Source organism: Antechinus flavipes, chromosome 3, assembly GCF_016432865.1.
Source record: "Antechinus flavipes isolate AdamAnt ecotype Samford, QLD, Australia chromosome 3, AdamAnt_v2, whole genome shotgun sequence".
Taxonomy (NCBI): Eukaryota; Metazoa; Chordata; class Mammalia; order Dasyuromorphia; family Dasyuridae; genus Antechinus; species Antechinus flavipes.
In genome coordinates this window covers 68,586,463-68,609,252 of record NC_067400.1, presented here as the reverse complement: position 1 = coordinate 68,609,252, position 22,790 = coordinate 68,586,463, and the positions used below count along the sequence as shown (strand labels likewise).

The 22,790-nt window shown below is 33.5% G+C and overlaps 1 protein-coding gene across 1 annotated transcript in view; it reads right to left on the bottom strand.

Annotated features, from left to right (window-relative positions):
- The window catches only part of ABCA12 (ATP binding cassette subfamily A member 12), a 222,592-nt gene that overhangs the window by 17,872 nt on the left and 181,930 nt on the right, over window positions 1–22,790 (bottom strand). The window contains 9 exon segments of the mRNA XM_051983610.1: window positions 2,781–2,985; window positions 3,713–3,966; window positions 6,113–6,272; window positions 8,017–8,132; window positions 10,485–10,662; window positions 11,235–11,289; window positions 16,730–16,835; window positions 17,732–17,819; window positions 21,673–21,800. Coding sequence (XP_051839570.1) covers window positions 2,781–2,985; window positions 3,713–3,966; window positions 6,113–6,272; window positions 8,017–8,132; window positions 10,485–10,662; window positions 11,235–11,289; window positions 16,730–16,835; window positions 17,732–17,819; window positions 21,673–21,800 — 1,290 coding nt within the window.

Here is a 22,790-nt window from a genome sequence, read left to right as displayed (position 1 = left end):
TTCCAAAATAGGAAGGAAGGGTTATCTACCTAAGGCACTTGGTCCTGGTTTGGGATAAATATGCCTGTCATCATGTATTACTTGTTCTGTTTAACCTGATACTGAGTTATATATCATATCATTGACAGTTTTTAGGCAAATCTACCAAAGGGTGGAACAATTATGCTTAATTTACTTGGCAAGGAAACTCAATCTCCAAAGGTATATGAGGTGACATGAGATAGAGACTATCAAAAGATATAAACATTATAGCTAGCTCTTTCTTCATTTTAATTATCCAAACATTTTCATATACACTTAAGATATACTGCTTTAATATATTATGTTAAGGTACAGCTACACGATAGAGCACCAGGTCTGAAGTCAGAAAAGATTCATTTTCCTCAGTTCAAATCCAGCCTCAGACACTCACTAGCTGTGTGACTCTGGACAAATCATTTAATCCTGTTTACCTCAGTTTCTTCATCAGTAAAATGAGCTGGAGAAGGAATGACAAACCATTCCAATATCCTTGCCATGAAAATTCCACATCATGAAGATGAGGAAATACTAGTTAGAACATAACTAGAAAGTTATGTTCTAACGCCTCGTTTGAAAGTGTACCACAAAAAAGATTTGCTGACCTGAATAAAATTAATGAAGATTTACAGGTTGTCTCCCATTGATAAAAGAATCATTTTTCTGAATGGCTCACTCTAGCAATTTCTCTATACTACTATACTTTTCCCTTCAAGTCATCCATCTACCTGGTCTGTATTCTGTTTGTGCCATTTATTTAGAATTTAAGTTCCATGAGGACAAGGACTGGTATTGGATTTCTTTGTATCCCTAATTTTTGGGCTCAGGATAGGAGATAGGAACAAGCATTTATTTAGCTATTAGTATGCCAAGCATTTTACAGATATTATTTCATTTGATCTTTACAATGACCCTTTGAGGTAGATGCTATTTTGGTCCCCATTGTATAATTGAGGAAACTGAGGCATATAATGGTTTAGATGACTTATCAAATATCATATGGTTTGGAAGTATCTGAGGGCAAATTTGAACTCAAGTTTTCCTGAGTCTAGCTCAAGCATTCTGTCAGCTCTACCACCTAATTGCTCTACATACAGTCTATACTACATAATAAATGTTTAATAAGTACTTGTTGATTGACTGTTCTTTAAATTCCATAAATGTAGGTGTTTACTTCAAACACATTTAGTTTATAACAAAAAACACCTAGGTAGAAATAACAGAAGAAAGTAAGCAGGAATACCCATATTTTTCTTTTAAAATATGCTCTTATTTCATTGGAGATAAAAGAAGCATATAGAGCAATTCTATGTTATTCTACTCACATATTAATGGTTGAACAATAACACAATCAGGATAAAGAATGATTTTCTACCAAATGTTTTTGTTTTCCCCAACATTTTATAAACATCTTAGTTACATTCTAACATTTTATTCATAGGGAAGAAACAAGGAAAAAGGATTTTATACCAGTATTCAAAGATAGAGAGACATACAGCGAGACAGAAAGACAGTGAGAGACACAGGGAGAAACAGAAAGATACAGAAAGACAGTGAGACACACACACACACACATACAGAAAGCTTATTGTCTCTCTGTATGTCTCTCCATCTTTGTGTCTCTGAATCTGTCTTTGTCTCTGTCTCTCTGTCTCTCTCTCTCATATCTCCATATTCCCTTTTAGAAAAGGTGCAGTATTTTGTATTGAAAAGGGTTCAATAAATTTCACTGATGGACTTCTAATCTAATAGTCAAGACAGGCAAGGATTTCGCCTGCCACTGCCAGTTGAAAATGAAATAGACTCTGATGTTGAACTAATCATTTTGTTTGCTTTGGAGAGTCATAAATCCAAGGCAGAAGATAATCTCTAGTTCAGTTATTCCAAATGCTTAGATGATGAGCAGAGTCACTGCCAACTCTTACCACCCTGTGCTATTAGAGAAGATTGTTAAGTTCATAGTATAAAATGGCACTTGATATATGATTGTCCTCTTTTTTGATGACTTATCCCAGAACCTACCATTATTACTAATGGTTCTTTGCAGGCTTTTCCAGCCTTTTCTAGCTCTGCTATTAATCAATGGGAACCTTAAACTTATTCCTTTTGGTTATGTCTTGCATAATGAGAGTGGGGATGTTTCAAACCTGTGATTTCATTGATACGGAAAACTCCACCCCATGGAACAAAAAGCTGATCATTCTGACATAAAATGAAAATACCCTTTATCAGCACATATTTACAACTTTCCAGGTATTTACAGTTTTAGAGAGCTGCCTGGGGTAATGAAAGTAGTTTTATTGCTTTTAAAGGTAAAGATAGGTTTTGAATTTAGGTCTTCCAGTCCTTTAGACTTCAGATCCATTATTCCAAGCTTTCATTTCATATATGTTAATTTCCCCAAATATGTGGATAATACAGTTACTCATATAGTTTTAGAATTGGAAGTTAGAAGATTAGAAATCACCTAATGTGTGGGCTAACGTGGGTCCAGAAAATTAAAAAAAATTTTAATAAGTATTCCAATACAATTGGTTTCCTCGGTAATACTAATTGTTTTATACATTTAAAATGTTATTTTGAGAAGGGTTCATTGGCTTCACCAAATTGCCAAAGGGTCTTATGACAAAAAATTCATTGATTCTAGTTAACCCCCTTCAGTTTACAGATTAAGAAATGAAAGTAAAAAGTAAGTAAAAAAGAAAGATTAAGTAAAGAAAATGAAAATATTGTTCCTTTCTGAGAGAGGTTTAATAACTTACCTCTCCAGCTGGTATTCCTATGCTTATATTGTTTACAGCTATGATCTTTTTGTGGATAAGTTGGTAGGTTTTTGTGAGACGCTGGAGTTGTACCAAGTCGAATTCGGCTCCTCCAGTTTCCACCCTTATCCTTTCTGCTCGAACATCTTCATCTTCCTCTATGTTCTCCAGCATAGATGATGAATTCATATCTCTGAGTAAGATTCTAAACAGAGGCAATGATGAACTTGTATCAATGGCTTTTTAAAGAACAACACCCATTTAAAATTTCTTTTAAAAGAGTCTCTTTTCCTGAAAAGAACATTATCAAATACAAATTGCCATTTCCTCCTAAATCTATTTATTAGGTGATCTAAAAACTGTAAGAACAGACATTTGGATTCTACTACAAATTTACTGGGAGATATGGTAATGAAATGTTTGTAATCCCAGTGGAACTGTGATAATAATTATATATATATATATATTATAATACATATTTGCTATCATTGTTAGGACCATTAATTCTAATATAGTTCATGGGAAGGCCTTCAGAGTTTCTATTGTCAGTCCAAACAGCACAATTTCTAATCACAGCAAACATTATTTTATTTATTCTTTCTCCTTGTTTCAATTATCACCAATTTGAGTCTCAATTTCCTATTTTCAATGCAGGAATGCTAAAATCTCAAGTTTGTCATACCTAAAACTGAGCTTATTTTACCCTCCAATTAATTGCCCCTCAATGTAAAATAAGATCCTTCTTTTGACTTCCCCATTTGGTTTAATGGCACAATCATTCTTTCAGACACAGAATCATTTTTTAAAAGTTTCTTAAATTAATAAGTTGCCTACAGCTTATGAACAAAGACTGGAACATTGATCCCTCCCAATCCATTCTGCCTCCTGTTCCCTCATGGCTTCTAAATATCAGCTATTTCATGGTACTTTACCTGATTTTTTTAATCAGCCATTCATTGATCAGGAGTCGTAAGAAAAAGAATACAGTGCCTTGAACAACCAAGGCAACAAACATTGCGCCTAATTTATTCATCTCAAAAGTTTCATTGGGATATTCCACTCCATATGCTTTTAGAAAGTCTAAGACAGATTGTTGTTGAGATAGTTCAATCAAACCATAGCCAAAACAGAATTGTGGGAAAATCAGGAAAATCCGTTTAAGGGTTTCAGAGATAAGTTCCAAAGTCTGAAAGAAAAAAAAATATTAAATGAACTTAGGATTTTGCTTCTGAGAAAAGAATGGCAAAGATTAAAAACTTGGTGCTGGTTAATTTTGTATGAGAAAGTAAGACTAACATTTACTACTTTATTTCTATGAAGTTCTGAGATAATTTCTTATTCGTCACTGTCTTCCTCCAATATCTTATTTTGATAATATGCCAATGAATCACAAATTCTGGCAATTCTACCAAGCTGAATATGAATCCAATAATGGCATATGTTCCTTTCCCCCCCCCCTTTCTTATGATCAGAGTAGTTAAGTCCTAATCACCAGGCTAACCATGGGATAATGATTTTTTTTATCCTTGTCTTTCTCATTCAGTCATTTCATTTGTATTTGACACTTAGTGAGATTTCAGGTTTTCTTGGCAAAGATTTTGGAATGTTTGTCATTTCCTTTTCCAGTTCATTTTATAGATGAGGAAACTGAGGCAAACAGGGTTAAGTGATTTGCCCAGGGTCACATAGCTAGTAAATGTCTCAAGTAAAATTTGAACCCAGGTCTTCCTGATGCCAGTGGTGGTTTATTCACTGCACCAATTCTCAAAACCTATTCTCCAAGTTATAAAAGGGTTATACTACTCTTCAGAAGAAGAAACACCCATCCAGGTGACCCTACCTTCCCTTAAAATTATTAATTACTGAAACAATGATTACTATTCTACATTTTATTCTGATACAGTAGTCCAAAACTGAAACAAATTCATCCAGATCAGCCACTAATCACATTTCACAGCCAAATTGTTTTAGAGTTTAGACTCAACCTTTATAATCTTCATATATCTTTTTTTTTTTTTTTTGCTGAGGCAGTTGGGGTTAAATGACTTGCCCCCAGGGTCATACAATTAGGAAGTGTTAAGTGTCTGAGACCAGATTTGAACTCAGGTTCTCCTGACCTCAGGGCTGGTGCTCTATCCACTGCACTATCTATCTGCATATATTCTGAAACAATTACTTGTCATCTTAGGAAGAGATTGAGATATTCCTAACAATCATCAGGCCTTTAATCAGAATGAATGCAGTCTGGCAATTGGGATCAATTCAGAAGTCTGGGTCTGGTGTAGGCACTTGTGAAGAAAGGACAATATTGCAGATATTCACTTACAACCCTATCTTTTAAAGAATATCTGCCTTTATATTAGATGGTGGCAGTTGTCTACCATTAGAAACTTCATAATATTTGGAAGATCCAAAGTGATTGATTCCTGTTTGGTAATGAGGAAGCAGGGAAAAGGAAGCATGTGAATGTGCAATGCAAAGTGTATAAATGAATTGTGTGATCCTGAGTAGCAACTTCATGTCTCTGAAATCTTTTCCATTCTATGAGTCGATCATTATATGAGATGATGAATATACTACATTTTGATGGGAAGAAAATACTTCATTTTTGCATTATTCATTGTTTCAGAAAACCATTTCCAGTGCACTGATTTCTTTTCTGCTTATTGGAATATATACAAATCACCAAAAAACCTTAAACTTCTGGGGCTAATTAACTATGTGATCACTTGAGCAATTTTGTTACCTCAAGGACTCAGTTTCTTTATTTGTAAAGTTAGTTAGTTATTTGTGTATTACTCAGCAAGCAAAATATATTTATTAATTATCTATTGTAGATAGGCCAAAGAGCTAGACAGTTATGATAGGGGAAGAATTTAAAGTATTATATAAATGCAAGTTATTATTGTTATTATACTATTATTTCTGCTCTTCATATCTATCTATATCTATATTATGGATGTAGAGCTGTAAGCAGCCTCGTGAGATATTTATTCCAACCCTCTCATAGAAGAAAAACAAACATTTCCATTCAGGCAAACTGACTGGTTGGTTGCTTATACATGACGATATGAAAAATTTTAGTATGTTGAATATTTTTTAAACCAGAATTTCCACTGTGTAGAAAGCTATGATTTTTGTAAGAAGTAAGCCTTAAAAAGCATTTCAAAAAACTTGAATTTATCCTTCTTCCCAAACAGCATGCTCTCAAAAATATTTTCCTTCTCTATCCCAAGGTCTCAGAATATGAAAAACTCTTCCAATTTAGGCTTGTGAACATTGAACCTTTTGATATATTCACTGAAATTTAAGAGACTAATAAAGGATCTCACCGGATCATTAGGCTTTTCCTTGGAAAGAAAATATACCACTGACAGTGAAACAATTGAATTGATGCCAAAGAACAAGTTGATGCAAACGTAAGTGATGAAGGCCATTCCAGTCTCATGGAAAAGTCCCGCTAACAAGTACATCCAAGAAAATGTTGCATACCTGTAGGTCAGCAATAATAAAAATTAAAATTGTATCTTTTAATCAAATCAATTGTTATTGTCATATTTTTATATCATTCTATATGTCCCCTCTCCTCCCTTCCCCAGACAGACCAATCTTATAAAATAGAATTTTGAAGTTATGTCTTAATATTTAACTTTTTTTTTAATTAAAGCTTTTTATTTATAAAACATACATATGGGTAATTTTTCAACATTGACCCTTGCAAAACCTGTTCCAAATTATCCTCTCTATCCCCCCAACTCTCTCCCCTAGATGGCAGGTAGTCCAATACATGTTAAATATGTTAAAAAATATATATGTTAAATCCAATACATATATGCATATTTATACAGTTATTTTGCTGCACAAGAAAAATCAGATCAAGGAGGAAAAAAATCTGAGAAAGAAAACGAAATGCAAGCAAACAACAACAAAAAGTGTGAAAATGCTATCACATATTCCACAAGTGTGGTCCACACTTGATTCCTACAATTCTCTCTCTAGGTATAGATGGCTCTCTTGATCACAAGATTATTGGAACTGGCATTAATCATCTCATTGTTGGAAAGAGCCAAGTCCATCAGAATTGATCGTCATGTAATTTTATTGTTTCTGTGTACAATGATCTTCTGATTCTGCTCATTTCACTTAGCATCCATTCATGTAAGTCTCCTCTAAAATTAGCCTGCTAATCATTTCTTACAGAACAATAATATTCCATAACATTCTTAATATTTAACTTCTATAAAAATTTTTCAATATTAAAATAATATGGTGCAAAACAATGGCTGCCATGTTTCATAGTTGGATCCCAACAGTTCTTATTACAGAAAAAAAAGTCTAAGAATGTTAAATATTTTTTCTTTAATGACACAAAAGTTTATATTTTAAAGAAACAAATTCTATCTGATTTTAATATCAGGTTGATGCTGACAAGTGTTCCTTATTCAAGACCAATATAAGAAATAATAAGGATAACAATCTTAGCCTGCAATGAATACTTTTTAATGACAGTGATATTCTCCCTAAATAATTAAATATATAACCAAGAGATCAAATTATATAAAGACATAAATTTTATGTCGTGCTATGTTACTTAGAGATGTTAACACACACACATACATATAAAGGAAGAGTTAGTTATTTATAATGGAATGTAATAGATGGAATAAATCTTATATTTTCTAAAATTATGTAGCTCATTGCAAAAACAATGGAATAAACTTTGTCCCTATTTGACAAATGCAGAACAGAGATTGATCATCCATAACTATAGCTGCTCCTTAAAGACTCATGAATTCATAGGAAGAGCAGTTAGTCAAACCTTGGTGATTTCAACCAAACTTCAAAACAGAAAACAGTATCATATCAATGTGTATGAGTTTTTTTCCCCTCCAAGTTATAATATTATTTAGACACCATACAGAGTATCACACACAAAAATGCACATATGGTTTTAATTATTTTCAAATATTCTACTCTTTCTTATTTTACCAATTGCATCAAGGAAGTAATAAAACAGACTCCCTCAGGCTCTTAAGGAGTAATTTGTACTATTATTTTAAAACTTGGCTTAAACAAGGTTATATAAGAATAACATGCTGTTTTAGATACTGATCAGAGAACTCAACTTTTAGTAAATCACAGATTGGATAAAGACCTTTAAATCTCATTTTTAATCCTCTCCAGCATTTCCATTCATTCAACAGATTCTTCTTTCAGTCATGGGAAGGACACTTACCCAAAGAGCAGAAGGAGGAGAGATACTGCCCCTAAATTATTTTCACTGGAAAAAGCAGGTAACTTGAAAGCTGCAATAACTCCAATTGACATTGCAACAGGTACCAGATAGAAAACCTGTGGGAAGATGTAAAGCATGATGTGCAACGAATGGAAAAGATTTATTTTTAATTCAATATCCTACATAGCCTAAGAATGCAGAATGATATATAAAGATAGGAGCTTTTTTGGTCTAAAGCAAGTGTGGTTGTTTGTGTGAGAGTGTGTGTGCATGTATGTATGGATATAGACACATATACAGATATGTATATAAAGTACAAATATATTTCAGTTGAAGTGTTGCCTTTTCTCACATGCATATTGCTTCCACTTTAGAATTGATCTCTTCCAATATTAGGTAAAATTAGTCTTCAACTTTGCAAACTCTGTGAGTAGTCCCAAATAGTTCTGTCTCTAAATTAGAGAACTAGAGGCTATTTGATGACAGTATTTCACTAAAAATGTTAAGCCATTTAAGTGTCTTGGTATTAGATTTCAATCTTCAAAATAATTGATTTTATTTTGAACATTGGAATTCTTTTAGGTAGTTGTTTGACAATTTCTAGCTGTTAGAGTGAATCACTCCATGACAAAACAGCTGGAGACTGAGGTCCAAATTTTCTTAGAATCACAGGTATATTAACAAAGACTTAGTATTTTCTCAGCAAGAGAAAGGTATTAAATGCTGAAAAGTAGTTTGCCACAAGATGCACACCATTGGAAGAGGCTGCAATTTAATTTAGGGGAGAAGTTTTCTGAATGAAAATAAGGACACAATTGATAATGGTAGAATCTGTAAGCTATGAGTCAACTTGTGCAAACGCCTATGGTTTAAATGTTCTTAATAGTTATCACACATTAACGATACTATCAAGGCTAAAAAAGCCATCACCATTCTTTTAGTTTTGACTTATAAAATGTACACATTTCAAACCCCGCTGGGCACATTTACAAAATGGATATGCACTTAATTACTCTCAAGCACTTTAAGCCAATGATCTTTATAGTGAGCTGCCCACCCAATCTTATTATGATCATCAGGTAAGCACAAGCACTTCCCAGACTTCTGGCCAATAGTATATATGGTTAAAATCAAGAATACCTCTTACAATGAGAATCATCTTTTGCTACCAATGAAAATGCATCCTTACTGCCCCTACTACATTTGAAACCATAATCAAACATGAGCCATATCTTGAATTTTCCTTATTAGTTGATGATACATTTAAGCAAATTTAAATTGCTCTATTAATTAGGTGATATTATCAAATGGTAGTTTCTTTGCCTCTATCTAGGCAGGCAGTGAATCAAGAGACCTGATTTCAGTTACATTTTGACTTCATTTTCCTTGGTACAATAAGAGGATTGGGTCAAATGACCTCTAACATTCAGTACAGTTCTAAGATTATTTGAAGAAATAATCTCTCTCTCTCTCTCTCTCTCTCTCTCTCTCTCTCTCTCTCTCTCTCTCTCTCTCTCTCTCTCTCTCTCTCTCTCTCTCTCTGTCTCTGTCTCTGTCTCTGACCATCTCTCTTTGTCTCTCTGTCTCTGTCTGTCTGTCTCTCCTTTAACTCTCTTTATTACTCAGACCATTAAGGACCCTACTTTAAGTTTAAGATTAAAATTAAACTAAAGAGAAGTCATTTGATTCAAAGTCTTTCATTTTACATATAAGAAAATGGAAATAAAAAACTAATTCTGAGGGGATCTTGAGGACATATCTTTTGCAGTCCAAATCCAGTGCACTCTCCTCAATACTCTGTTGTTTTGGAGTTGGAGCTCAGGGGTTTTTTAAACTTTTTTTGCATGTCATAGACACTACTGGCAGTCTGGATAAGCATATGGATGTCACTTCAGAATGCTTTTAAGTGCATAAAATATAATACATAAAGTTACAAAGGAAACCAATTGAAGTATAGTTAACTATTTTATTTTTACCCATCTATATGTGGGTATTATCTCTACCTATCATCTATCTTTCTCTATATGCAAACACATTAACTATCTACATATTTTTTGTCTTCTATACATATGGTCACATTTCTATCTATCTCTCTATCTATGTCTGTCTGCACACAGGTTCTGTCTATCTACCTATTTTTTTGTCCATCTATCAATCAATATATATATATATGTAAATATGTGTACATCTAGGGAGGTATATATATATATATATATTTATATTTATATGTGTGTGTGTGTGTGTGTGTGATATGTTTAGATATACATGTAAATGTATTAGTTCATGGATCCCAGATTAGGAACTCCAACTCTACTTCTTTCAGTGTTATGTAGATACCAAAAGAGCCCAGAAGTTTGTGGCTGTAATTTTCATGAACTAGAATAATGAGTCTTAAAATGAAAATAAGCAATGATGTTCCCCTGGATCCCTCTTGTCATGCAGACTTTGACTCTTTTTGAGCCACTTACCATATCATAAATGAAGTTTGTGATCCAGTAGCATGTCACGCCTATGCCTGAGATGTGCTGGAGTTGTTTGGCTTTGGTCTGATGTTCCCTTACAACATAGGTCACAAAGCTGGCTGTGGTGACAGAGTAGCCCATCAGGATGGAGAGAGCCACTAAAATATCAATTAAACTGCTAATCCTATGCCAGGAAGAAGGTGGAGAAAGGAACAAGGATCAGTTTGGGAAGCTCATTTTCTTCCAAAATAAGAAAAAAAAAAAGATTCATGCCTAAAACTATTGAAAAAACAGCTTGGATATCTGGCTAAGTCACTAAAAAGACTGGAAGCAAGGTAACCAGAATAATATATATTACCTGAACATGCTATAACTCTGAAATAAAGGTGATTGAAGATTATCTTAGTAAATGTGAGGTGGAAAAGAGCTCAGGCTCCCTGGATTACAGCATGTATGCAGAGGGCACATCCTTCTCAAAAAGACAAAGTCCTTAGAGCGTTAGAGGAAAGGTGAAAGGCATTTAAGAACTATACTAACAAAGATTCTTTTGGTCTGCTATCAAGAAGTTCCTCTTTGCAATCTTTCTCTGCATCCTTGCAGAGAAAGTGTTTTTATGACCAAGAAGGGGAGGCTCTTCATTACCTCTATCAGACTGACCTTCATTTATATGTGACAGTGAGTTCAAAGGATGGAACTTTCTCTTCTATCAGATATCTATTACAACAAAGGGAAATAGTGACAAGTTTATCAACTTACGTAGCTTGTTCTTGGTCTTGTACGCCTGGGTATGGGTGGCTATACATGACAATACCTTAAAAAAAAAAAAAACAGATGTCACATGATGGTGACATGTTTGTTCCTCATTCCTAACTAAAGAATAATGTAATTTTTCTTATCTGACCAGCTAAAAACTTGACTTTCTTTGGTTTCATGGTCATGTTTGGTAAGAAAAATATTTTCCATAAGTCCAGTACCACTTAACTTCAGTATTCACATGTGGGGTGAAAATAACAAATATTGTATTCCATGGCTTATTAGGGATTCCAGAAATCAAACTTAAAATAATAAAGTTACTAAATTGATAATGTAATTAAATTTAAACTAAGTATTTGAGTAAGTTTTACATGCTATTCTTTCTTCCCTTCCTTCCTTCCTCCCTCCCTTCTTTCCTCCCTCCCTTCTTCCCTCCCAGCACGCTCTTGCTTTTTCTTCCTTCTTCTTTCTTTCTTTTTCTTTCTTTCTTTCTTTCTTTCTTTCTTTCTTTCTTTCTTTCTTTCTTTCTTTCTTTCTTTCTTTCTTTCTTTCTTTCTTTCTTTCTTTCTTTCTTTCTTTCTTTCTTCTTTCTTTCCTTCTTTCTTTTCCTCCTGACTTCAGGGCTGATGCTCTGCCACTTAGCTGTCCCTGCATGCTGTTCTTGTACAGAAGATGAAAGATTGCAGAGGTCCTCAAACTACGGCTGGCGGGCCAGATGTGGCAGCTGAGGATGTTTATCCCCCTCACCCAGGGCTATGAAGTTTCTTTATTTAAAGGCTCACAAAACAAAGTTTTTGTTTTTACTATAGTCCAGCCTTCCAACAGTCGGAGGGCCAGTGAACTGGCCTCCTATTTAAAAAAGCTTGAGGACCCCTGGAGATTATAGTACAGTTAGGTAAATTTGCCACTGGTTAAATTATTCACTCAAAATATAGTCATTTAAGGAATTAGTAAATTAATTTGGAGTAATGTCTCCAGTCACCCAAGAATCTGTTTTTGCTTCTCTGTTATTTAAATAGCTATTTTTTAAACTCAATGACTTGGAGGTAAGTCAAGTCCATCCTCTGACATGGAAAGGTGTATGAATATGAACAAATTCAATCATATTTTCTGTGACCTACTCCTCCATTCCATCTCACTTATACACAGAGATAATTGTACCCTTGATCTTGTCATCTTATGCAAGTATTACACACTCCTGATCTGAAATTCATTTATTTAATCACAGCCTTCTATCTTTCCATTTTTTCTTATGCCAAATGCTTCTCAAACCTATTTTTGCCCTCACCATGACTTCCATTTCACCACTATTCCTACTCTGTTTCCTAAGTTTATAGATTTCCAACTAAAAAAAAATCAACAATTTAGAAGACACCATGTTTATAGATGAGGAAACTGAATCCCATAGAGGAGGTCAAGTGGTTTGCTCAAAGTAATATAAGCATTAAGTTGCATGAATGAATTTTGAAGCTCAATTCACTTCCTTATTTTTCCAATCTTAATAGTACAGTTAATTCTATAACCTACATTATAAACTTGAGATCATAGGCTATCATTGTGTATACTTAATACAATGCCTGATCCATTGTTGTTGTTCAGTCATTGTAGTTATGTCTAACTCTTTGTGAATCTATTTAGGGTTTTCTTAGCAAATACACTAGAATGGTTTGCCATTTCCTTCTCCCACTCATTTTATAAATGAACTGAAGCAAATAGGATTATTTGACTTGCCCAGAAAGTGTTTGAGGATAACTTTGAGCTTATGAAGATGAGTCTTTCTGATTCTAAGCCCAGTTAACTATCCACTATGCAATGTAGCTTTCCTCACAGTATGTACTAAATGAATGTTAATTGAATTTAATTGATGAGTTCAGCTATATACTACCCTATATTCTTGAATCTCTTGGCTCCCTTCAAACTGCCATTTTCTAATTTTAGATCATTCCTACTATCCACCTTCTCCAATCCTGTTGACAATGATATTGAACAGAGCTGAAGATAGTCACTCAACCATTTTTCTTGGCTCTTCTATAAATTTATTATCTAATCTAATTTCTGAGATAATAGATATGCAACATTTCCTTCCCATTCCTTTTTTCCCCCAGTTTTTAATTTTTCAACCAGGCCTGTGTACCAAAAAAAAAAAAAAAATGTGAGGGAATCTTTTTCTATAAATGCAAATCATTAACTCATCTGTCATGTACAGTGTTAAAATGGGACACAAGTTAGGATACTGAGAATTTAAATTGATTGCTCATGGTTACCCTGTTAGCATCTCTCAGGACCAGGTCTTATGATGCCTTGAAGCCTCTAAGCACTAGCCAGCTTTCTAGTATTTTAGTCATAAACATAATTTTTTTCTAATTACTTGTGAAAATGGTAATAATTCTTAATCAACTGGGAATGGTTTGCCTGTATGCAAAGAAAGAAATCCCTTTGTCCTTGGCACAGTTTTACTGTTTTGCAATCTATAAGCCAAGGTTACAATGGTCCTATTAATATCTCCAAAGAGCAAACTAATTATTGACCAAAAGAAAAACACTAAAATATAACAGGCAATCTGTAAGCATTCTTTAGGAAAACCTTAATTGTTTGGTCTTCAGTAATGCAGTAAGTCTCTACCATGTCTCTTTACCAATGAAGGTAAAAAAAAGAATTTTTATGTCAAATTAACCACTAGAGGGAACCACATGTATATAATAGGTATTGACATGGCTAAGCAAAGCTAATTAAAGTATTTTTATAAGCACTAGAGAATTCAAAGAAAATCAATTTTTTCAGGCTAAATGAGATTCCCACTTCATACAGAATATAATAAAGATGAGTTAAGAACAAGTACATTATGGAAAAGGAAAATATAATTAGTTAGATTCTTAAAGATATTAATATTACCATATTAGGTTCTCTATAGACTATAAAACAATAGAAATGCATTGAAGGCTAACAGATTTTCAATTTTGAATAAAATCTAATTTTCCTTTTATGTAAAATATTGCAAATCTGTTAGCTATGTAAACCAAAGACTTTTTAGGAAAAAATGTTGAAAGATAGTTTTGAAGAGTATGAAAAAACAATTTTTTTTTGTTTTTTTTAAAGTATTAATCATCCAACCTGTCCAACTCACAATGCAGAAATCTGCATATTTAAATCTAGTTTTACAGATATTTTCTCACTGTAGGATAAAGAGCTCTGATATGAGGGTTATCCCTTGTGTGCTTCAGTAAAGGCCTTGTTCCAATATCAAAAGCAAGATCAATCTCACATTCACAGGGCTTCAGTCCTGCCTGCTATATTTTTTTATCTCATCATTTCTGAGGTTCTTATATATTCTGTCATTATTTGCTCAAGCAACAAATAGTTTTTGCTTTAAGTAAGACATCCTCCTGAAAATCAATTATTCAACTGTATTTCAAGCCATGCTGTATCAAGCCCACTTGATTTTGGTCCCTATTTAATTTAATTTACCACTTTTGCCTATGCCTTTTATTGATGTTCTAGATCTAAGGACTATCAATCACATGATTTTCTTCATGGTTTCTCCTGCTTGGAAAGAGCTAATTCAGGTGGGAAAATTACTATTTTTTGAGAGCAAACCAGTTAGATGTTTGAATAAATATTTGATTCCATGGACTGCTTCTAAAAATTACCACTATTAATTTGGCACACCCTAATCAGAACTCAATACTGGAATTCAGGGGAAATACGGTGAATATTAATATTTCTGAATATATTTTATCATTTCCTTCTGCTCAAAATATTTATTCATTTAAAAATTCAATATTGATAAATAACTGTGTTACCTTTAGTTTCTCCTCCATTTTAATCCTTGGATGGGTAAGGGAAAGTAATCAGAGAAAGTACAGAGAAGAAGAGAGAATGGTTGGATGAGCAGTAATTGCATTGGTAAAATTAGTCTCTTTCAATCTAATTTGAAAATGATGTGGCACTTCATGAAACTAGTGACTAGTAAAACCAGCTAAATGCCCTACACCTTTATTCTAAATGCAGAAGCATATTTATAATTATATTTTTCAATAATTTGAGAATAATATGGATAATTCTTAGCAAGAAGAAAAAAAAATCATTGGTACAAATTCCTATTAGGGCTTTTTATATCTGTTTTCTTCCCTTTCCAATCCATCTTTCATGTAACTATTATAAAGCAAATCAAAAGTTTTTCTCAAGAACATCCAGAAGCTCCTTACTGCTTCTAGACTAAAATACAAAGTCCTTGGTTTGGGATCTAAAGCTCTACACAATCTGACTCCATCCTGCCCTATAGAGACATTTTAGATATTCCTTCCATTTATATACTTTGTTCAGTCATTTTTCAACAATGTCTAACTCTTCCTGACCCCATTGGGGGTTTTCTTGGCAAGAATACTGGAGTGATTTGTGCTTTCCTTTTCTAGCTCATTTTACAGATGAATAAACTGAGGCAAATAGGATTAAGAGAGTCATCCAGAATCAGACAGTTAATTAGTGTCCGAGCCCAGATTTGAATTCAGGTTGGGAGTCCTCCTGACTCTAGGCCTGGTGCTCTCTCTATCCTTTGGGTCACCTAGCTGCTCCCAATTCTATAAAAGTCTTTGAAATATTTGAGACATGCCCAGCTATATAGTCTTCTCTTCCCCATGTTAAACACCCTAAATAAAGTACACTGAAGTGAAGATATTCACGAATAGCATTTCAACTTGCAAATATTAACCCTTCAATTTTTTTTTCAGTAAATTCCTACACATAAAACAAAAAGGAACCACAAGTCCATTCTTCTTGAAGTAGAAGGAAAATTCTTCATTTTCTATAATATCATAGCTTGATTTCCTATTTTTGCACAAATAATATGTTAGTTACTAACTCATAGCTATGTTAGGTAACTGTCAAAGTAAAAGCATATTTTTCTGTCATCAGTATGTCTGCCATTTCATCTACTAGATAAAGCATTTGCCAACCACATTTTCTATTCATGCGTTCACATTTCTTCTCAATTGTGATTTAGAAGATGAAAAATATCTGTCAAGCCATGATAAAAATGAGTTGGCAAGTCTGTATTAAGCATTTACTACATTCAAGGCACTATGCAAAGCACAGGGTATATAAAGAAAGCTAAAACCCCTACTCTTAAGGAGTTCAGATTCTAATAGAGAAGCCAATATAAAAACAATTATGTACAAACAGGACATATATGTAAAAATATCCATATTGTATATATTTACATGTGCATGTATATTTATGTGTATAATACATGTAACACAGAGATAGGTATTTTTGCATATACCTATACACATGTACATATATAGGATCTTGTATATAAGTATACATATATACACATATCACATACACATACATGTGTATGGGTATATGTGTTTCTGTATTATGTGTGTGTATAGAGTAGGCTCAAGATAATCAATAAAGAAACAGAGTCTTTTTCATGTGGAAAGAATAGAAGGTTTCATTCAAGAAGTCTCAATACTAGGGCTTGCCTGCTAGAAACCTACCATGTCTGGCAGCATCATAATCTGACATGTTAATTCGAAGAAGGAAGTTGTTGAAGCTGTTGAGGTAAGCAGGAAGGGAGTGATAACCTTCAGGATCATACCATACCTATTGCAATTCCGAGACAAAACAAAATCAACATCACCCTAAGAATTACCCAAGAAAGCATCATGTTTAACTGTCACACAGTGTAAGAAAATTCCTAATATATTTAAAAATCCAATTTGGAAGTTTATGACATTTTGAGTTGTGGCTCAGAGTACAAGATACAGCTACCTCCATTTGTCTCAATACAGGGAGTCTGAAAGCATATATAATGGAATGGTGTTGACTTAGGTTACAAGTTTGAAGTAAAAATTAGGGAAGTATCATCCTTTCCATGAAGGGTCATTGGCAATGCTGAACCTAGAACTAAAAACTGCTTTCCAGTAATATTTCTCATATAACTATGTTGATGAAACAAACAAAAATAATAAACAAAGTTGTCATTTCTTGTGAATCAGTGTTTATTTTAATATAAAAGACACCTTACTTCCCTGTCTGATCTTCCTCCATTAATTGATGTATTATTCCTATCTGAGCTTCAACAATTTAATGAATTATCATATCAATCTGTATAAAAGACCCCAGGCTTTAAAGGGCAAGTGTGTCTCAACTTTAGAAACTCAACATCTTAAAAATACAGATTAGGGTTTATTATTATTTAAAGTAGTGAGTTATTCTCTGGTTCATTTGCTGATTTGTCATTTTGTTGAATTTTGAAGACCTTGTGACAGGGAAGAAATTAAAAATTAAAATGCCTCTTGAAGATGAATTAGAAGTCAAAATATCTTGGAGATTTTTATGATTCAATTTATAAAACTGCACTTATGGGCAAACTTTTCAGAAACACAAATTATGCAAATGGAATCACATCTATATTCTTAAAAAAACTTCTGCAATCACCTTGCAAATTTTAATATTTTGAATTGTTTGTAAAGTGTGAAGCAATGGATAGAAAGTACCTTGGCAAGTGTTCTGTTTTCAGGAATGGTTGTTATATCAAATTGAAGATCCTTAGTCAGAGGTAATCCAAAACTCCATCCTCCATACCTATAAGAAAAAAAAAACAAGTTAATATTTATTTTAATGGAAAAAGGGTTATATTTTCTTTCATTCTAGATAGCATAAGTGGGAATTCATGCTTGTGTTTTCTAAGTTTGGACTAGTTAATAATTCCTTGTGTTGGATAATATGATCTTCATAGTTCCTTTCAAATCTGTAGTACTATAAACTTAAAAAAATCACCTTTATGCCTTTTAAAAATACTTTTTTTAAAGCTCTGTTAACCATTTCTCTCCATAAACATTAGGCTAGAAGCAAGTTGTTGACTTTTAGGGGAAAACTCAGCTATTTGCATAGACTCTATCCTTATTCCATTGAATATGTAGTGTTCTGTTTTGTTTTTCAAGACTCCTTGGCTAACTGATTGATGTTTTCATCTTGATTTTTCATTCTTAGTGCTTCATGAGAAGAGCAGGGTTCTCCCCTCCTCTTGATATACACATCAACTTATAGTAAAAGAATTACGCTATGCTAACAGCTCTGACTCTGCTCCTTTCTTGACAGTTGTCATATGCTAATACTACTTTATTTATATTTTAAATGGGCTACCTGAAGAGACTTTTACTTTAACTTTTGTAAGTCTTTCACACTCAGGTTGACCGAAGTGGATCTGACAGTGCTGGGCTATGCCAATAGGTAAGAATGTGTCCACTCAGATTCTATAGTCTTAAAAAGCTTAGAGTACATTTTATATTTTAACATTTTTTTCTTTAAGCCAAATAATGTCAAATTCTTAACTCTTCTTGACTTCTGTTTTATAATTCTAATCTCTTTACTATTTTCTTGCCCCAGGCCAACAAAATCAGTTTTAAATACTAATTTTGTCAAGAACTACTTATTTGGCAGAATGTTGGAGGGGATGTGGGAAAACTGGGACATTGATACATTGTTGGTGGAATTGTGAATACATCCAACCATTCTGGAGAATGATTTGGAACTATGCCCAAAAAGTTATCAAACTGTGCATACCCTTTGATCCAGCGGTGTTACTACTGGGCTTATATCCCAAAGAGATACTAAAGAAAGGAAAGGGACCTGTATGTGCCAAAATGTTTGTGGCAGCCCTGTTTGTAGTGGCCAGAAACTAGAAACTGAGTGATGCCCACCAACTGGAGATTAGCTGAATAAATTGTAGTATATGAATGTTATGGAATATTATTGTTCTGTAAGAAATGACCAACAGGATGATTTCAGAAAGGCCTGGAGAGAATTACATGAACCGATACTGAGTGAAATGAGCAGGACCAGGAGATCATTATATACTTCAACAACAATACGATATGATGATTAATTCTGATGGTTGTGGTTTTCTTCAACAATGAGATGAACCAAGTCAGTTCTAAAAGAGTAGTAATGAATTGAACCAGTTACACCCAGGGAAAGAACTCTGGGAAATAAGTATGAACCACTACTTAGAATTCCCAATTCCTCTATTTTTGTCCATCTGCATTTTTTATTTCCTTCACAGGCTAATTGTACACTATTTCAAAGTCTGATTTTTTTTGTACAGCAAAATAACTGTATGGACATGTATACATATATTGTATATAACATATACTTTAACATATTTGACATGTATTGGTCAACCTGCCATCTGGGGAGGGGGTGGGGGGAAGGAGGGGAAAATTGGAACAAAAGATTTTGCAATTGTCAATGCTGAAAAATTACCCATGCATATATCTTGTAACTAAAAAGCTATAATTAAAAAAAAGAACTACTTATGTGACACTAAAAAAAATCACATATTCTATTTCATCTTCTATGATATGAGGGTGTGGGAATAAATGATCTCCAACTTCACATTTTCTGCCTAGAAGGAATAAAAAATGCTAGTATATATCACTGATCAAACTCACTAACCCTTCTTTGATATAGCTTTATTCATTTTGAGGTCACCTTTTTAAAAAAATATTTTATTCTGAACATAAATAAAATGGGCATTTCCACATATATAGTAGAATAAAAAGTAGGATTCTACATGAAGCTGCAGGTCTCTATTAATCTAGTTTATTTTTCTTTTTAATGTACAAGAACAGTTTTGTAGCTTTAAAAGCTGTCCTGCTTGTCTATGCTTCTTTCTGAACTTCCTTCTCTTCTTTTTTGCTACAGTTAAAAAAGGACAAAAAACAAAGCTCATAGACTTCCCTCTCTTCTTTTTCCCTCCCTTTCTCCTTTCCTTATCTCCTTCCTCCTTCCCTTCCTTCCTCTTTCCCTTCTTCCTTCTTCCTTTTCTTCCTTCCCTTCCTTCCTTCCTTCCCTTTTCTTCCTTCCTTCCTTTTCTTCCTTCCTTCCTTCCTTCCTTCCTTCCTTCCTTCCTTCCTTCCTTCTTCCTTCCTTCCTTCCTTCCCCTTCCTTCCTTCCCTTCCTTCTTTCTTTCCTTCCTTCCTTCCCCTTCCTTCCTTCCCTCCCCTTCCTTCCTTCCTTCCTTCCTTCCTTCCTTCCCTTCCTTCCTTCCTTCCTTCCTTCCTTCCTTCCTTCCTTCCTTCCTTCCTTCCTTCCTTCCTTCCTTCCTTCCTTCCTTCCTTCATTTCACCTTATCTCTCTTTCTCTCTTTCCCACCCCATCCCTATTGGAAGAAGGAGGAAAAACAAAGTCATAGACATTATACAATGAATGGATCTTCATCTCATAGGATCTGGACTCAAGAAAGCCTTTTGATTAATTTTTTTAGGTTGACTGCCCATTGATATCATTGTTTTTTATCAGTGTTTTAATCTTGGATAGTAATCAACAATCCCAAGAATGTTATTAAGATGTAATCAGCTTTTCCAGATTTATACAAATAGTTTCTGCCTAGGCTTGTCATACTGTAATCACAGTCCCATATAGCCTGGCTACTGATATAATAGAAGGCATGAGCTTAATTAACATGTTTTCTATATAATTGATGTGTTTGTATTGGATCAGCTATTAGTTTGTCATTTCATTTTATTTTTCAACAAAGAAGCATTTATTTTCTCTCAATCCAATCTTTCCCCTTTCCAATTAAAAATAACAATAAAAGTAAAACAAAATCCTTGCAATGTATCTACATAGTCAAGGAAAATAAATTCCGACTTTATGTTTTAAAAAATGTCTCAAAATATATCTCATTTTGTATTGTGAATCTATCACTTTTCTATCAGGAAGTAAGTAGTAAAGATTATTATCAGTCCTCTGGAATCATGGTGAGGACCAATTATTAGCAAACACTTTCATATAAACTTAAGGTTGATAGTATATCAAGAGTTCTTTGGAACTCCAAAGCAATATCAATACTCCAAGCAATTATATTTGAACTTAACACTAACCTTGGGACAGAAACTTTAGGGATGTAGATAACCTCAGCAATCAACTAATTTAATCTCTTCATTTCACAGATGGGCAAACTGAGGCTCCAAGGGGTAATGTGACTTCTTTGATTTAACATAAGTAATAAGTAGCTGAGCTGTAATTAGGACTTGGGTCCTCCTTTCCTTTACTGAGTGTTGTTTTCATTATAAGACTCTGCCCTATGTTCTCAATCTACTTCAGATATTAAACATGCTCCTAAAAACAATTTAATTTATATTTTGTCAAAATGAAGTTTTAAAAATGATGTTTACAGCTTGTACTTCCACTATTTTTTTCTGTAAAGGTATTGGAGATTTAGATTAAAATGAAAAGAAAATGGAACCATATAAATTATCAAAAGTAATCCCTTTCTCCTTGATCAATAAATAAACATTATTATGTTGCATGGAGAAAGCAGCAAGTATTTCCAAAAAAAAAAAAAAAACCAATCACTTAAGACATATTATGGACTAAAAAATTAACGTTAAAACTTTATTATAACATTGTTCAAGTAACTGTTTATTTTTACCTTCTTTGGGTGAATTCATTAGCTGTTGAAATGAGGTAATTTTCCATGTGATGCCCACTGAGGTTATAAAGGACTTGAGAAGAATATGTTGTTCGGTGAGGTGGGGAGTAGTTAAAGTTGGGACATTCCTGAAAGAGTAAATTAAAAAAAAGAAAGAAAGAAAGAAAGAAAAGTTACTTCTGATAAAAACCAAACAAATCAAACAGACTAGTGTCAAGAAGCTTCTCTCTAATGGTTTGTCTTCCATTGCAAGTGTTCTAATGAGATAAGAACGTCTCCTGACTAAAGAGCTTGGAAAGAAGTCAACTCATCTGTGCCAAGAAATTAGGACAAATAGCTATTATTTATGTAGAATGCACTTTATTTCTGATTTGTCGTACAGCCAGCAGGAGGGACACAGGTTAACTAGTATGTGACATCCCTTGAACTATGCTGACAAGCTTGATATGGTTGCAGTGTAAATAACAAACAAACACTAGAGTGATTTCAAACTCCCTTGGTAATACATGGGAAGAAAGAAAAGGTTGCCAAAATAAAAGAAAAACATTAGTTTCAATAAGTTACCCAAGACTCATTGTCAGGGATTGGAAAAAAAATAACATTTACAGTTTTAGATGACAGATTCAGATGCAAGAGACATTTGTGGATTTAATTTTCTGTATTTCCAGGTCCTTGAATGCAAAATTCTAATATTGGGTAATGGTTGAATTAATTTTGGTGTAGGAATAGAATGGAATATTATTATGCTTTGTAGAATGATAAATATGAAGATTCAAAATAGGTAGCGTGGGAAGGCTTATATGATCTACATGGAGCAAAGAAATAAGAAGCAGAGAACAATGTTTCTAGCAATCACAACAATGTATATGAAGATAGCATGAAAAAATTAATAGAATTCAGATCAAATGCAATGGCTACTGTTCTTTTCAGATGTATGATATTGTTGGAACATATTCTATATTCTTTCTGGTAAAGAGGTGATGGACTATGGTCAAGAATGCCAAAATAACAATCTTACTTCTTGACTCAGAGTTACATGTTAGGTATATGCGATCTACATACTCTCCATTTCCTATTACTCAAATACCACAGAGAAATCAATAGACAAAATGAATTGA